General features: G+C 44.1%; 1 protein-coding gene across 10 annotated transcripts in view; it reads left to right on the top strand.

The window, feature by feature from the left end:
* The window catches only part of CRACDL (CRACD like), a 494,556-nt gene that overhangs the window by 431,745 nt on the left and 44,974 nt on the right, over positions 1 to 17,837 (top strand). For 6 of the 10 annotated variants that reach the window (XM_085622825.1, XM_085622824.1, XM_085622826.1 and 3 more), the window contains one exon: positions 7,347 to 7,388. The exons of the other annotated variants lie outside the window; for them this stretch is intronic. In XM_085622825.1, coding sequence (XP_085478951.1) covers positions 7,347 to 7,388 — 42 coding nt within the window. The remainder of the gene's footprint in view (positions 1 to 7,346; positions 7,389 to 17,837) is intronic. 10 annotated transcript variants of the gene reach the window in all.

Here is a 17,837-nt window from a genome sequence, read left to right as displayed (position 1 = left end):
AGAGCAGATATATAACCACCTTTTCCACGCATGTGGGCCTGAGAAGGTACACACCGCTCAGTTTTGGGGTGTCATCCGCGGCCGAGGTATTCCGAAATGCAGTTCAAGAAATCCTGTCCGGACTTGTCGGAGTAATCAATCTCAGCGATGACATCCTGATCTACTCCCAGAGCCTCGAAGAACATCACACACGGCTAAGAGCCACACTGAAAGCTTAGCGGACTGTAGCCTCACCCTGCACCGAAAGAAATGTGCCTTCTACCAAGGATCCATAGACTTTTTCGGATATGTGTTTTCCAGAGAAGGACTTCGAGTGGATGCCAGGATGGCGGCAGTGATCAGGAACGCACCCGTGCCTCAAAACCCAACTACGATAAGGAGCTTCCTAGGAATGGCAGCTTTTCAAGGTATCAAAAAGGCCCTGCTTGACAAAACAACAATGGCCTATTTACACCCCAAGCGAAACATGGAGGTGGTTGTCGACGCGAGCCCGGTGGGGCTAGGCGCAGTGCTGTTACAAGAAGACCGACAAGGGATATACGCACCAGTAGCGTATGCCAGTCGAGCACTATCACCCACAGAGACAAGGTACTCTCAGATAGAGCGCGAAGCCCTAGCCATCTGCTGGGCACGCCAACACTTTCACCTCTACCTGTGCGGCCACTCCTTCAGGGTCATTGCGGACCACAAACCCCTCATACCCCTGTTCAGTAGGTCCAACAGGCTGGCACCTACGAGGATCGAACGATGGGCAGTGCAGCTGCAGGCATACTCCTTTCAACTACTGTATCGCCCTGGGGCGGACAACCCCGCTGATTTCTTGTCGAGGCATCCCCTGTGGTCAGAGACCGGTCCGGCACAGGATGACAGCCCGAGCACTGAAGCTTTCGTGCAGATGATTGAAGACAATGCCTGTCCACTGGCTGTCTCCAAAGAGGAACTGAGTTGCGCCACGGAGTCTGACTCCACTCTCCGAGTTAAGGAAGCCCTGACAACAGGTAGATGGCATTGATTCCTGGATGGGGTGTCTGAACTAACAGAGGAGGAGCAGAACGCCCGGAGACAGATATGGAGAGTGCGGAATGAACTCCGCATCGGGGGATCCGGGCTAGTACTCAGAGGCCAGAAGATCGTGGTCCCGAGGGACCTGCACCGTCTACTAGTAACCCTAGCACACCAAGGGCACCAAGGGGTGGCGAAGACAAAAGCCAGGCTCAGGACCAAAGTGTGGTTCCCGGGGATGGACAGCATGGTCGATGAAGAGGTAAGGACATGTCACCCCTGCACCATCACGGAAGGACCCTGTGACACATCATGGATCAAGGTGAAGATCGATTTTGGCAGTTTCCCTGATGGGCGTCACACCCTAGTAGTCATAGACTCTTGCTCTAAGTTTCTGTGGTCGAGATAGTGCCGTCCACAGTATTTACACATGTGCAGCCAGCACTCGAGAAGATCTTCGCAATCTTTGGTCTGCCGGAAGAAGTGAAATCCGACAACGGACCACCCTTCCAGGGTCAGGAATTTCAAGACTTTCTACAGAAACGGGCTATCCGACACCGGCGGATCACACCGCAGTGGCCTCAAGCCAACGGTGAGGTCGAGCGGTTTATGAGGACTCTGAACAGAGCACTACGCAGAGGGGTGGACCGGCATCAAGACCCGGAGACCTGTCTTCACCAGTTCCTATTCACCTGCTGGCAAAAGCCTCACTCAACCACGGGGTGTGCCCCTGCAACGCTCCTTCTGAAGCGGCCACAACGGGATCTTATCCCTGAAGACACCAACTGGACACCGCTAGGCCCCGACCTGGAACGAGCTCAACAGAAGCACCAACGACAAAGCCTCCCTCAGCCGGGGAGCCAAGGTGCCCTCAATAAGAGTCGCCTCTTGAGTAGTTCTAAAGGATCGCCATCCAGGCTGGAAGTTCCGCACGCCATATGAACCAGAAGAGTGGGTAGTCACCCAGATCAATGGAACAATGGTCACCGGGCAACGTGGATGGCACACAGTGGTGAGGACATATCGTGGTTCAAGGAGGTCTCAGGCAGCCCACGAACAGAACAGGCGGCACCCGAGGAAGAAGAGGATCTCCCTGACTTCTCTGCAGTAACCGTCCCCAGTCCACAAGCTAGTCCAACACCGTCACCCTGCCAGGTGACGGGGGAGAACCACGGGGAAGGCCAACCCAGTCCAGTTGAGGACACCGACATCGGTGGACGTCAAAGTAGCGTTACCTCAAGCCAGGCCGAGATGCAATCCCGAAGTCAATGATATGGGATTATGCATATCGAGTGACTGAACCTGGGAGAGAACGCCAGGGGTACAGGTCAGAGACTATGTGAACATTTAACACCTGCGCATCAAGCCATCTCTTTTCTTTCTTTTTCTTTTCTTTTCTCTTCTCTCTCTCTCCCTCCCCCTATTTCCTTTTCACTTTTCACTATTGGGTCAGCTACAGCTAAAGGAAAGGAAAGGAAATAAGGGATGTAGAGTGCCACCTGGCCTCTACGTAACCATGCGTACGCACTGCACCCTTCGTGAACGGGCTCAGTCCGAGGGTATATAATAAAGGGGCCAAGGTCGCACATGACCTTATGGCCGAACTGAAAGTACGAGTGCTGGCGTCTGTTCTGCGCCGTACCAGGTCTACACCCCTGGTTATACCCCCAGCCCTCTACAGTCAGGAGTGCAAGGATACAATGTATTGGATCAAAATGAAGATCAAAAAGTTATGCACAAGGGGTGGGACAAAAACAAGAATATGAAGGAGAGTGTTGGACTTGGCCCTTTTTCCCTGAATTTTTTCGTTTTTGTAGTGTTAAGGTGCAGGTGCTCCCTTCACCCAAGATGGCTGCCACAGGCCCCTGCTACTGCAGAGTGGTCTTTCATAGTAGCACCCTAGCTGCCAGGAGCTGGCTGGAACCCCACAACAATGTTGCGACTCCAGCCCGCCTTTTTGTCCCATAGGTAGAGTGGGGAAGCTCCTGGAATGTGCTGGAACCTTCTAGAAGGGAGGTGTGTTTTTTCTTTTGCCGCCTTGGCCAGAGGTCACCTGACCTAGGGCTACTTAAGAGAGGGAGGGAAACTTTTGTGGTGAGTTGGCCATTGGGGTGAAGCAGAGCTGGAAGAATCCACCAGGAGTGTAGGCGGTAGGGCCTAGCCAGGGACTTATGCCTCTGAGAGTGACAGGATTTAGGTGCTGCCTCTTAAGTGAGTTCGGGACCCTGTGAAACCCACTGATCTTGCCCAGCAGTAGGAGGACCCAGAGACTCTCTGCCAGCCTGACTAGGAAGGATCTAGTCGCCCTCTCCATTCCTAACCCCCTGTAACAGAACCCCTTAAGGGCGCCAGATACATCTGCGCCAACAAGACTTTATCTAACATCTGAGAACAGAGACTTATATGCCAAGCACTGAGACTGCGTGTCCAGAGTGAACTTTAAACCTTATATGCCAAGCACTGAGACTGCGTGTCCAGAGTGAACTTTAAACCTTATATGCCAAGCACTGAGACTGCGTGTCCAGACTGACCCCTGAAGCCGTATGCAAAGCAGATTGAAGAGCCACCGGGGACCGACCAGGTATTAGCGCTGTGACCCCTGCGCTCCCTGACCTGGCCTGGGACCCCGGCAGCGTGCTCCGCTGAGCGCGGAACCCCCATCCTTAACTTGAGCCCCCCCTGTGACGTGGAAGCCAGCGCGCTCACCGCCGCGGCCCGGAGGCCGGAAGAAGTGCCCTGCAGAGTCGCGAGGCCCGTGAGAAGCCCGGGGCCCCGCCGCTGCCGTTGCAGCTGTGTGAGAAGGTGCGCGGGGCCTGGGGCCGAGTTTCCCCCATCGTCGCTGGAGCGGACGCCGTCTGACGCCGAGAACGAGGTAAGCCCGGAGGCTGGGATTCCCCCTGGTGCGCCCCCTACTGGTCGGGAACCGCACCGCACCCTCAGCCCGGGTCCCCTCTCCGTGGGAGTTCCCCCCCCCCCCCCCTGCCAGCGCGACAGAGAGACCCCGCCGAGGGATCCTCTCCTTGTGCCCCCGTGACTGCTCTGAAGCGAGGTGCCCTACGAACTGCACCGGAGCCGAGAGACTCGCTCCTCCCGTCCCGGGCGCTTCTCGCTAAAAGCTCCGTGAGGCGCATTGATTGTCCTACCCCGCATTGAAGTACCCAGCGTCAATAATTACAAGTAGCGCTCTGATATTCCTGTGCCGGATTGAAGTGCTCAATGTCAGTCATTACGAGTAGCGCTCTGATATTCCTGTGCCGGATTGAAGTGCTCAATGTCAGTCATTACGAGTAGCGCTCTGTTATTCATGTGCCGTATTGAAGTGCTACATACTAGTGATTATGAGTAGTGCTCTGTTGTTCATGTGCCATATTGAAGTGCTATATGTTGGTAATTAAGAGTAGCGCTCTGTTATCCATGTGCCATATTGAAGTGCTACGTGTTGGTGATTACGAGTAGCGCTCTGTTATTCATGTGCCATATTGAAGTGCTACGTGTTAGTGATTACGAGTAACGGTTTGTCATTCATGTTCCATATTGAAGTACCACGTGCTATTGATTACGAGTAGCGCGCTGTTATTCACGCCCCTGTTGAAGGGCTACGTGCTATTGATTACGAGTAGCACGCTGTTATTCATGTTCATAATGAAATACTAAACGACATCTATTCCGAGTAGCTCTCTGTGCTAGATGCCCCGTTCTGAGGTCGTCACCAGTTAGCGCGCCTAGCGCCATCCTCACCCCCCCTAAGGCGCTACAGGAACGTGAAGCGCGCGTGTACCTCTAGGTGAGGGGTAGTTGTACCTCAGGCAGTACTGGTTTGTTATGAATGTCATTTGTGGTATCACCAGCTTATGAAATGTACTGCTACCTCATGAACTGCATCTAACGTGATCTGCTTGGATAAACTTGAGTATTTACTTAACTCCTACCGTGTGGCGTCACTTATTGTGTGTGTTCCTTGTCCCATGAGTGGTGCGTGTTGTATGGTTGCTTTACACACAGACGTTTGGTGGCCCGACCGCTCGTGTCACGTTACCGCCCCATAGGGCCTGGAGACCCCAGGTCTTACAGAGAGCCATCGAATTAAGAGTATCAAACTGACAACCAGCATGTCATGAGCAAGGAGCTGGACCAAAGTCCACTCTATGTATTATTGCATTGTAGATAATAGGTCTTCGACGACAGACAACTAAGATTATCTGCAATAAAGACCTACAAACGTCTAGCAAACCAAAGCAGTACAATTCATAACACAGAATGGGTCAGTGCAAGAGGAGAGTACTCTGAGGTTAGAATTAAGGTCCATTGGTTTGCCTTGATACATCGAGAAAAGCTCCTTTGTCCCTTTGACTTAGTTTCAGAATTGTATATTGGGCATACATAGAAGAAGTCCGAGGATGCCACTTGGCCCTTTAAGTAGCTTAGCAAGTTATTTCAGTTCTTACCTCTTTTTATGACTTGCTATTATCTTTTTGTATATTTCTACCTAAATAATTATTAAATAAAAAACAACAATGCACAAAGACCAAACCCTCTGCTCTTCTGAGGCAAGCATGTTTCTGCTTATTTTCTTGCCCAAATTCAAGACCGTAAACAACATTATAGGCTACTGGTGTATTAAAATAAACAATGTAAATCACCCATGGTACTTAAAACAAAGCAGGTACATAAGGAAACTGCCATATTCAAACTTACTTTCACAATGCCTACTTGGAGTTTAATAAACTGGCTATGAACCTTTTGAAAGCCACTAAATGTTAGAGGGGTTTTAGCTCATAGATGGAAACACTGTTTATGGCAGATGCAGATTTGTTTCTATTTTAAGCACGGTTTCCTGCGGCTAGTTCAGTAGTCTATCCTGTTATGTCCCCAGTGCATTTTGATGATTACCAAGTGATTTTGTCAACTGCATGACTGTCTCCTTCTTGGCAACCAGTGGGTCCTTGTTACAACGATGCAGATACGTAATGAAGACTGGGCATAACAAGGGCTGAGCTATTAATAGTGTTGAAGGTACTTGTCACCAGGGACCAGAAGTACAGGAGGAACTGTACCACAATTAGTGTCTGTTTCTTATTAGAAAACCAGGGAATGTGAGGGGACAATTTCTCTGCTTACATTGGCTCATTGGCTCCATTGCTACGCCATTGGGCAGTAATTTCCCACACACACGGGTTAATTTCATATGACAAGGCATATAAACGTAATCAAAGATTGTTTTGAGCTGATCCCACACTCATTTTTATAAATATCACCTCAGATTGTGCATGCTTTCTGGTTGTGAAAAGGCCTATTGTCAGTTTACAGTGAACTTAGAGCCTGACAATTGCTTACCATTGGTTGGCTTTATTATATCTCTCATTTGCTTGCTTTTTATTCAATCAGTTGTCTGGGTTTTCCTTCCTCTTCTTAAGCTGCCCCTCCCTGGAGCATAGCATCTTCACTTATGTTCTGCTTACTTTTCGTCATTACTGTTTTTTCTTTTGGTTAAGCGCTTCATGAGAGTGCATATGTTTTCAAGCGGTCTCCCTCATGTACTTCTCTTACCCTGTCCACCGCTCTCCATGTTTCTCTCTCGCCTGTGTCTCTCTGTCCCCTCCATGTTGCTCCCCGCTATGATTTCTTGCACATGTACTTCTCCCTTGGGTGCTCCTTCCCCAGTCCACCCTCCTGCTCCCTCTTGCTGATCCTCCAACTCTCCGTTGCTGCCCCCTCACCCCACATGCAGTTTTCTTTTTGCCATGAACCAGGCAGCAAATTGATGCTGGCCGGTCCAGCTTAAAAACTTTTGCACTACTTCTGTATCTTTTATTTTACTTACTTTAGGTGCATGCACACATCTACAGAATTGTGCATTTTATTTGACCCTTTTTGCCATACTGCACAGCATCTTGCCAATGTTGTACAGCATGGCTAAAAGGCATTGGCAAAGCCAATGGATGTCAATGGTGGGTTTGCCAGTGCTTATTTAAGTGGAGCGGTCAGAATGGCCACATTTTAGAAAGGCTTCCTATGCACACCTGAAGAGGTAAAAATCACACACTGATAGTGAAATAGAAGCTGTATAGTGCACCGATCAACTAGTCTCAGGGCTCCCCTGAACTAACTTGTTTGACTGTCCTTGAATTATCTGAAAAATTAACTACAAGTGTGAGGTAGTGAAGGGAAGAGAGGGTGGAACAAAAAGGCAAGACCTCAAAAGGAAGATCCAAATGTTTGTTTCTAAAATTAGAGCTATGACACTGTTATTTCAAAGGCCAGTTCATAAAGCTGGTTACAAGAGGATGGAAGAGGTCCATGATCCATATTAGCTGTATTTATAATGTTGTTTCTTCTCTTTCCAGAGGAAAGCAGTGATATTTCTGGAGATGTGCTTGTTGAGACAGGTAGCAAAAAAGAATCCTAATGATAACCAATACTTTGAAACAAGAATATTATTTTGATTCAGTTGATCAAGAAATTCAACTATCATACCATTATCAAATAACTTTTTTCAATAAATGTACACTCTGGCTTAATGCGTTAGTAATTACATTCTAATGCTAGACAATTTTCAGAACTTTTGCAAATGCATCAGAGAACAATATACTTAAATTGCTTGCAGTGTTTAATAGTTCCTAAAATCTTTGGCCTTTTTATATACTAAATCAAGAAATGTGTGCACCAAACAGCAACTGATACTATAATTGCTAGCATTATGCACTCCTTTCACTAAAGTGCACTGAGCCTCAATTAAGCCGCTAACTACATTGTCACTTCCGTTACACATTCCCCAATCCAGAGAGCACAGAGGGGGAATTAGTAGCCAGGCAGACAAGTCTACATGCACACTTCCTCTTTGTTAGAGATAAGGCTATTGTCTGACATTTGAAGGGAGGATCTCAAAGTAAGCAAGAGCTACTAGTGAAGACATCCAACAATGTAAAGCAGTACTGTGGTTGGCCACTTTTCAAGTGCATTGTCATGTATAACTTCACACCATTCTGCTTTTCAGTCTTCAGGTCTTTCATTTCAATAATTAGACAATTCATGCAGTCCAAGTCTTACTCACATTCTATGAAGTGCAGATCTTCGCAAAATGAATAATTACCCTCCTGCAACCTAAAAACGCCACGAAGAACTCCATTTGATGTCTACTCAATATTTATTCTCACAGCAGCACGCAGCCAACACTTCCACCACCTTTGGTCAGAAGATATTTAGCATTTCTTTGTTCTGAATATTGTCAAAAAGGGTTCTTTCCTTGCCTTATCAATAATCCATCCTGCTGTACCACCTTGATTTCAAGGTTTTCGCCTTGGCCCAGAAGTATCCAACAGGTGCCAAAGATGGCTAGAAGATCAGTATCATGTCTTTAGGCTCAACAACTTGTAAATGATTCGATGTAGATTCATTGTATGTAGGAATATGTCACAGGCATATCCTAAACATCTGACATGGACGTGGCCCGATTAGACCTCAGTCGGATACACCTGTTCTGTGTCTTCTCAGAGAGGTGGGGGCTTTAGGGGTCATTCCCGATGACCACACAAAAAAAGAAAGAATTTGTGCTCTTTGAGCATAAACTAGAGTCAGTGTTTTTTTAACATTTGTTTTCTAAACGTTACAAGGTGTATCCCTTAGCCCAAAGTATCTCGCAGTGCAGAACAATTCAAAAAGCAACATCACATAAGATTTTAAAATTCCACAGTATACCAAAGGTAAATACACAGGAATGTGAGTACAAATAAGAATTACAAAATAAATAAATAATGAAAAAGAAAGACTGAGAATAAATCTGTTTAATATCTGAAATACAGTTGACTTATTCCTTAGTGATAAATGCTGCAAATTCGAAGTGACAAAAATGATGTCTGCCAGCTTGCTCATATAGAGAAAATCTGTAGCTCTGCAAATAAGAAAAAGAAGGTAATACAATATGAAAGAGCTGCTGTTGCGAATGCTCTCCTGGAATACTTAGCATGTCTACATATAGGAATCCATTATCACAGCAAGTATTTACTGCAGGTTGTCCTTGGTACCCAAGAGAGCCAGAGCTTTCTTGTCAAGTAGGTTGCTCTTCCTTAGTTAATAGTGATGAAGGCCACTCTCAATTGAGTCTGGAAGTGCAACAGAAACCTGCATACAAAAAATGGAACAGCACAGATGTGATCTGAAAGTTAGCACTCATCTGTCTATGCGATGTGGCATGGAACGCAGCCCACAAATGAGCAAGAGCCAGCGCAGGTAAACCCACAAAGAGGTAACTTCTGCACTCCAGCTTTGAGCTCACCAATTTTTCATGGTTGGAGTATATATTGAGCAAGAGATAACTGGTTTGATTTGATAAAGTATGTTCAAATACAAGTTATACTACGAGGTGATAGAGCATAGAGCCATGATTGTAACCGGAGATCTGCTGACTTGCAACAGTGAATATTCAATGTTTAAAGGATTTAACTTTAATGGATGAAGAGACATGATGTAAATAGGAGTAAACTCTGAAAAGATAGAAACTTTCAAATACCGATGGGAGCTGTAGGTCATCTTAATGCGACCTCCATAGAATGACCCAAGTTGTGGCATGGGATGTGTTGGCCACTAAAACTGCTTCACACGCTCACATGGATTCTCTCAAAGGAAAACCTAGTCTGTAAAAAGTTAAGAGCTGCATGGTTGTACTTCTAGTTTTGTACCAATTGTTTCAGCCTCTAGATTTGTCCCTTAGATACAACTCAAGATTCATAGGTCTCACATAACCACGCAACACACAAAGATGATTTAATCTATCAGAGAGTGGATCGTAATTCTTAAAATATTCCATCCAGTTGATTAAACACTAGAAAGTTTAAATAACTTTTCTGCATATAAAACTGTCCTGCATTAAAAAAAAATCAGACTGAAAGCTAAACAGAGGGTATATGCCAGATGTATCTAAGTGATTTCCTCCATGATAGACCAAAAATAAGAGCCTTTAGCGTATGGCTTGTCAACACACCAAATAATAAAATCTAGTAAGGTTTAGAGGATATCTGCGATGAATATGCATTGTGAACATTTGTATATAATGAATTCAAGTGGAGACTATTTATATATATTTTGATCTTTGATCATTTTTAATAATAACCAGATGTTAGCAATCAGTGCTTGACGAACTAGACCATACTTTCGATATATCAGGACTATTGTGCGTAACATTTGTTGAATATGTTTGTTTCTCTGTAAAATATTCAGCTTTAGTTAGTCTCTTAAAGAGTTAGACATTTAAGTCTATTTCTGACTTAGTTATCTGATATAGAAAAGGGATTGTTGTCTCCTCTTTAGTAGTGGCATTTTTTTCTAACCGTATTCTTATGTAGACCAAAAAAAACAATAGCACTTAGGTTTTCATATGCTTAAACTTTAACCGAAGGAGCTCCTAGAGCTTTCAGGCATGGCTGTGTAAAGTCTAGCTTTCAAGATTGTGTTGACATGGGCAGATTAGTTCTAATTTTACAAAAGTATGGATTTTACCTAACGCACACCCTGTTGTGCACTAACAATTTTGTCTGCTACTCAGAAAGCTCCAGAAATGTGCTAAATGCGCTTTATATGGCAGGCTTTCACTAAAAAGCTGCTTTGTGAGAGTTTACCTCACAGTTAAACAGAATTCCCCCAGAAGTCGTCACAGTCATACATTTAAATACCTTTTTTTACCTTGTTATCGAAACCACATTTTTTTTTTTAAGTGTAATGCAAAATCATCTATTGCCATCGTCTCTAACGCCATCTCATCTCTTTAACCACAACTGACTATGTAAAACAGTTGTCACCACAAGCCACCACATTAAAACAAACAAAGCGTGTTGAGTCAGCGTAGATGGGAGGACGCTAAAAAGTGGAAACATTGAGTGAGCAAATTTTAATTAAGAAAAGCTTCTTGAGGTGCACATGCAACTGTGGCAAGAAGAAGCTCAATCACCATTTGTGCTCTGAGGTATAAGGTGTAACATCTTTAGACAAGGGAGAAGCAAAGTCAACAACCATTAAAAAGATAGATGTCCTACTGGCTGCCCTGCTCATCATAATTCAAGTCTTCTTTGGTTTAAATCATTTGGCACTCCTCTTGTGGACATTTTGAAATTAAATAAAAACACTTTCATACACGCTGCCCAAAATTGAACACACTTTTGTAAATGTGCCTAACAGTTCCTTATGGGTAATGGCCGATCCAGATCGATCCTGTGGTGTTGGTGGTGATCTGTTATCTTCTACCAGTGCCCGTGGTATAGGTTTGTGGGTTTGCCCCTCTCATTGGAGGTCTTTTGTGACTTATGTAGAGCTGACCGAGCACTTACACAAGCTAATATACAGTACATACATGCACAATTCACTTTTAGGAAGATGTTGTCCTGGAGTGTACTGCCATTTTCGGTGCACAAGCCTGTCTCACTTATTAAAATTAAAAATCCAGGTAGAGAAACGTCAATTGAAACCAGAGCAGTACCAAGGCAAAGGTGTACATTAGCAAGCATCAAACCAAACTAAACTTGACGTGTTTATAGTGTCTGTCTGTAAAAGAAATACTTGCAGAAGTTCTGAAAATGTCTATCTTTAGATAATGCTTTGTCCACAGCATCATAACAGCTTCAATTGCTGCGGTTAACAAATAAACTGTAAATTAAGATAAGAATAACAGCAGTAATGGCTGTAACCAATGATTCATAATTGATCAGATACGGATTTTATAACATGTATTACACATACTTTAATTTTATCAAAAAGAGAAACACACTGATCTGCCTCTTCTGTGTTGATCCATATGTACCTTTGCGCTATTATGAAGCTGAAAAAATCTTGCAATGCGAAAAAGTCAGAACTCTTTGATCAGATAAGATGCTTAAGATCTGGAGCAAGAATTTATGAAAGCTTACAATGACATGTTTTTTTCTGCTTGTATGTATGCCTTTTAAAGCACTTTGGGTCCGATTCACAAAAGCATTTATGAGCACATAGAATAGTGCTACAGGAGTATTTGTTTACATACTTTTACATGCGCTTAGGAATCGGCCTGAAAATATCCAACTCCATATTAGTAAAAGTGCAAAAAGGGCACATTCCTTTCAATTTGTACTAACCGTACGCAAAAATTAATTGGTACATCTTTGATTTTTTGGGGCCAATTCACAAAGGTATGCAAGAGTGTGTAAAAGAGTACTGCAGATATTCTACTTTACATACTCCAAAATGCCTATGTGAATGCGCCTCTTTAGATAAGAGACCAGCCAGATTCACAAACGCATTTATTAGTCAAGTCAAGTCAAATGGTCTTTATTCGGATAAAAAATATCCATAAAAGTACAGTTCATCAACACCAAGGAATTAAAAATATACAGTTTAAAAACAGTAATAAAAACAAGAGCAAATCCAAAGTTCTAAGTGCAGGTATAGGCAGAGAAATACAGGAGGAGCAAATAAAGTGCAGGTATATTCAATAAAACATCAACAGTTATATCATTTGGCAGGCAACAGTCAAAAACAGTCAAAAACATGTTCTAAGTATATTAGTGCAAGTTGTCCACCCAAAATCGAATAGATCAGACTTATCCAGACATATAATCGGGGTCATGAGGAGATGTACAGACTGACGATATCAATAGATATACCGGGCAAATGGTAATCTAATGATGGCCATAGATGGACAAAGACAGCTAATAGATGCAGTCTTATGTAATAACCATCGTATTCCGCGAACGTATCGCCACCTGCAAAAATGAACTTGCTCTGAAAATCATCTCATCAGTTCCTAGCTGTAATATTTCGATATATGCCAGTTTATAGTCAGTGATTGCTTGTGACCTAAAGTAGGGGATAAAATACTGTTTTGTGTATCGAGTGTAAAAATTACAAAAAAGCAAAAAATGTATGGTTGTTTGTTTTAAACCATTACCACAGGGGCAGGACAAATGTTCAAGGTTTTTATTAAAACCAAGTGGAAAGCAAAGTGAGTATTTTATGCTCCCATCCCTAAGGCGAAAGAGAATGCTCCTGTTCCATCTACCGATATTCCTTTTCAAATATTCCTGTGGGGAGGTTATGTTATATCCCGGACAGGACAGAATGGAAATATATCTAATTATTGATGGTTTAGGAAACTCTGAGCGTTCTCGATCCCTTCGGAATGAGTCATATAGTCGCTCTCTCACTGTTTTGATATTCGTGTTCTCTGCATTGTGGTGGTGGTAAAAGATGTGTTCCAAATCCACACTAGATAAGCTTTCTTTTACAGCATTCAACCAAGGTATTGACCTACCCCTATCGCATTTAAGGCAGTCACTGATTATTTCCTGTGTTAGGGATGCTGCCGGGTTTTGCCAAATCTTCAACCAAAAAAGAGCTGGCCGAGATTTAATGAAGTCCTCAACATAATGCAGGTTTAGCTCTTTGTGACAGATATAAGTGGGTGAAGATATTTGGGCCCCCAGAGCCTTCCTACAAAATCTGTTTTCTTCAGTTTGGATGCCACTGCTGTTAGCGTACCCCCACACTTCGGCACCGTAAGTAGCGGTTGGTAGGCATTGTGATTTGTAAATTTGTATTAAGGGCAACATAACCTCTGCCCTCTTCGGCTGTTGTAGGCTGATAATTGAATTAACTGCCTTGGCAAGTTTGTTTCTGCCGTGTGCTGCGTGAGCCAACCACGAGCCCGTTTCTGAAAAAATCAAGCCCAAATACGGAAAAGTGCTTGTGCTTTTTAAGATGTTATCACCAGAAACTATATGATTGATGCGGTATTTATTGGGCCCGCAAGACATAATATATGACTTCTTAAAGTTGGTACACAAATCCAAACCCGCCATAAAAGAGACAAATCCCGTAATTAAAGTGCGTAGTGCTTTGGGTGTGCGGCCCATCAGGACCGCATCGTCAGCGTATAAGAGTACTGGGAGTGAGTTGCCGTTGATATTCGGCACATCGCATGAAAGATTAGACAGGGATTTATTTAATTCATTTATATACAGAATAAAAAGTAGAGGGGCCAAGACACAACCTTGTCTGACCCCTCTGCCAATTAAAATATCCCCGGAGACCTCTCCCTCCTTATTTATCCTAACTCGTGCTTTTAGGTCTCTATGCAAATGTGCCAGAAAATGGACTAGTGACTCATCTAATCCATAATTTAAAAGAATCTCCCAGAGTTTCGAACGATTTACGAAATCAAACGCTGACGATAGGTCCATAAAACCCAAATACAGGGGGACTTTTTTAGCGACGGTATACTTACTTAAAATGAGATTTAAGTTCAAGCATTGTTCAACTGTTCCCACTTTGCTTCTGAAACCCAGCTGGCAGGGATGAAGAATGTGATTTTCCTCTGCTCAAAGTCTGATTCTGTTAAAAATCACCCTGCCCAGAATCTTCAGTGTGTTATCTATTAGAGATATGGGGCGGTAACAACTAGGGTTTAATCTGTCATCTTTTTTAAAGATGGGCACAATAACACTACTTGACCAAGTATCAGGGATTTTAGTATTGGACAAATTGTTGAAGACATTGCACAGCAAAGGAGACCAAAAATCTGGTTCAGATTTGATCAAGTCAATTGATAGTCCATCAGGACCAGGGGCTTTATTCCCTGCGCTTTGATTAATGGCATCTTCTACTTCGGAGATGGAAATGACAACCTTAATATCTGTACAGTAAAAATCTGTGGTTGTTACTGGGGCTGTGTATATTTTAGCAAAATGCTCCTCCCATGATTTAGTTGGTATATTGCAGTTAATGGGGGTTAAATTGGATCCCATGGACCTCAGAGCTTTTACTTCGCCCCAGAACCCAGTCACATCTTTCAGTGCTGCGGTACGTGCCAGTGAATCCCACCTCTCCTTTAAAATCTCATCAGAGCGTAGTTTTGTGGCTTGTTTATAACTTTTTCTCAAGGCCTTAACCAGTGTCATGTTCCGAGGTTTATCGGCAAGTGCCTTACGCAGGTCCCGGTTGGCCGGTGAACAGGCCCCATCAAACCATCTTTGGCTCTTATTGTGATGTCTAATGGGCTTAGAAATTTCCTGCTTGATGGCAGAACAAAGGCCAACAAAAGCCTCAACAATCTCTGTGTCCTGGCAATCGCTGGACAAGCATGTTTCCACAATTATGAGGTGAGATTTTATAATTCGTTCAAGTAAGATTTTATTGTTAATGCCTTTCCAAATTACTCTGCATTTGTCAGTGGATACGACCAAATCCCTTGCCCCAATTTCTTTCCTTTTAGTAAATTTATTAACAAATTTGATCGTTGTCAGAATGGGGTTATGGTCACTGTGACAAGTTGATAGGACCTCAGCTTTGACAAGACAATTCTCAAGGGACGATGATATAAAAACATAATCAATGGTGGAAGAACAGCCACGACCTATATAGGTGGGCAACTGATCAGTATCGGGAGATCCACCGGCTTTTGCCATTACATCGGTTAGATCCCTAGAGGATAAATAGTTGAACAGTTCTTCCCCTCTTTTACATGAAATAGTCACGTGGGATGGGGCTATGGTATTCGCCATTCTGTTATATAAGTGTGCATTAAAGTCTCCCCCTAAGCAGATGCCGTCCAATTTCCCAAACTTGTTGCCTGCTAGCAAATCATCGATAAAATCAAACAAAACAATAAAATTCTTATTCGGAAGTGATTTAAAATCATTATTATAAAAATTAATAAAACATAACGTAATCCCGTTTGAGTATATTGTGGCCTGAAGATGGCTATCGTTTGTCCATAAGGGTTTAGTGGTACATCCTGCGGTAATCTTTATCCATGTGGATAAGCCCCCGCTGGGTCGACCAGCTTCAGGAATTGGGGCAGTACTATTAAAACAGACAAAACCCTCAAGTAGCAAGCTGCTGGTGCACCAGGTCTCCTGGAACATTAGAACGTCGAAATTGCTGACCATATTGGTCCATTCTACTATGTTCATTTTTGATTTTAGGCCAGCAATGTTCCAACTTAATATTTTTAAATGTTGGGCAAAGGGCACGTGAGTACAATTGGAAGTACTTGAGGGGATACGCTCTGCCGAGCTAGCCACTTGAGGGTTCTCGGTAGGACTGGGATTGGACATAGCCCGGTTGACTGATAATACCTCCCTAGGCAGTGATGCAATGTTTGAAGATTTACACGAGAGTCAATCCTGGCCCTCCAAGTCGGTCAAAACATTGAACCGATTATGTACGGGATAAGTTGGTAAAATAGGGTGATGATTACTTTGGGGTGGTCTGTAGAAGAAGCCCAGTGGTAATGCAGTTATAGCCGTAGCAGTATTAGGATGAAAAGTGTTACATTTTAGAATCTTTTTTACCAGGGGGGGGTACCTGAAATTTATGACTATGCAGTCACCCTCAATATTTTTCATCAGGGGACCAGCCCATCCCACCCGTCTCACCATCAGAATTGCATTAGCAGTCTCCATGCCCACCCCCTTGAACCTACATAACCAATCAATACACTTGTTCTTGAGTTGATCCCAAGACTCACTTTGGTTCTCTTTTAGGGGAGGTGCCCCGGCTAAAATTAAAACATAAGGACATGCCTCCGGCGGTAGGTTAAGTACCGGGGTGGCATGTTTTATAGGCCGGGTAGGGATGATTAACTCATGGTTAGTAGGTGTAGTTAGATTGGGAGGTGCTATCTTGGGGGGAGCTGCTGTTGGATGTTGGGGGAGACGGGGGGGATTGGCGATCACAGATGTTGCTGACAAAAAGGTGGTGCTGACCAAATTACTTGAAGCGGAATCGCTGGGCAAGCACACCCTATTATCTGCTGCAGTTAAGGTGCATTTGCCACTTCCTTCTTGAGTCCCCTTAATGGTGGCCTCTATGTCTTTCAGTAACCGTTCCCCCCTGCATTGATCGATGATAAAAGTTCCTTTCCTTTTTGCATCTTCCTTCTTAACTAGGCTTTCCAGTCTATCCAGACGTTTAAAAATAAGATTAAATTGTTTATCCATTAGACTTTTCAGTTGATTAAAAGTTGAGTCCACAATAGTATCAATTAAGTTTTCGAATGGCCGACCCGGCATGCCATGTACAAGTATAGGCTCAGTTTGTGTTTGTATACACGATGAGTTAGTTGCTGCGGTAATGGTCAATGAGGCATCAGTGCTATTGATTGGGCCCTGTAAGTGTGTGCTTACATTAACCGGTCCCGTATTTACTATAGATTTCCCACGTGTCCACAAACTCAAAGGAGTGGGTTGAGTTTTATTGCTGCGTGGGGGTTGTTTCCTTTTAGCAATAGGAGCTTTAGTAATGCCACTCTTTCTTTTTCCTCCAGTGGTCTTAGGAGCTGGAGCTGATTTAGCGGTGGTGGGAACAGCATCCGTTTCCTGCTGTGAGTCTGCTATTTCAATAATTGGGGTGGCAAACTGATTGACCTCTATTAATCTAGAAGAACTTTTATGTTGGGTAGAGTTTGCAACTATTATGTTAGGTAAGAGCGGCACAGGGGTCCGAGAGTCAGTATTAACCACACCACGGGACAGAGGTAGATCGACTGTTTCGTTAATAAGAGTATTTTGACCCAATGAAAGTCTCCGTTCGGTGGCCTCGATTTCCGATGTGACCAACAGAAAAGCATCCTCTATCATGCTTTCCAGGGCCGACGTGATGATGGGAGGACTCCTAGGGCCCGAACCAGAGGGGTTTGCAGATGCCTTCCCCATGGTGAATAAATACACCCACTAACCTTTAGTCCAGATGAGGAGAGCACTTGACCAAACCGCAAATCAAAGGGGGGGTGGCCCAGCCCAGCCTCTTCCGTCCCCTGACGGCCACAGACGGCCCGCCCTCTGCCCGGGCTCAGCCCGGCGCCGCCCGCGCGCGTC

Source organism: Triturus cristatus, chromosome 8 (genome assembly GCF_964204655.1).
Source record: "Triturus cristatus chromosome 8, aTriCri1.1, whole genome shotgun sequence".
In the NCBI taxonomy this organism is placed as follows: Eukaryota; Metazoa; Chordata; class Amphibia; order Caudata; family Salamandridae; genus Triturus; species Triturus cristatus.
The sequence above is the reverse complement of the archived record's forward strand: the minus strand, read 5'-3'. Positions and strand labels throughout refer to the sequence as shown.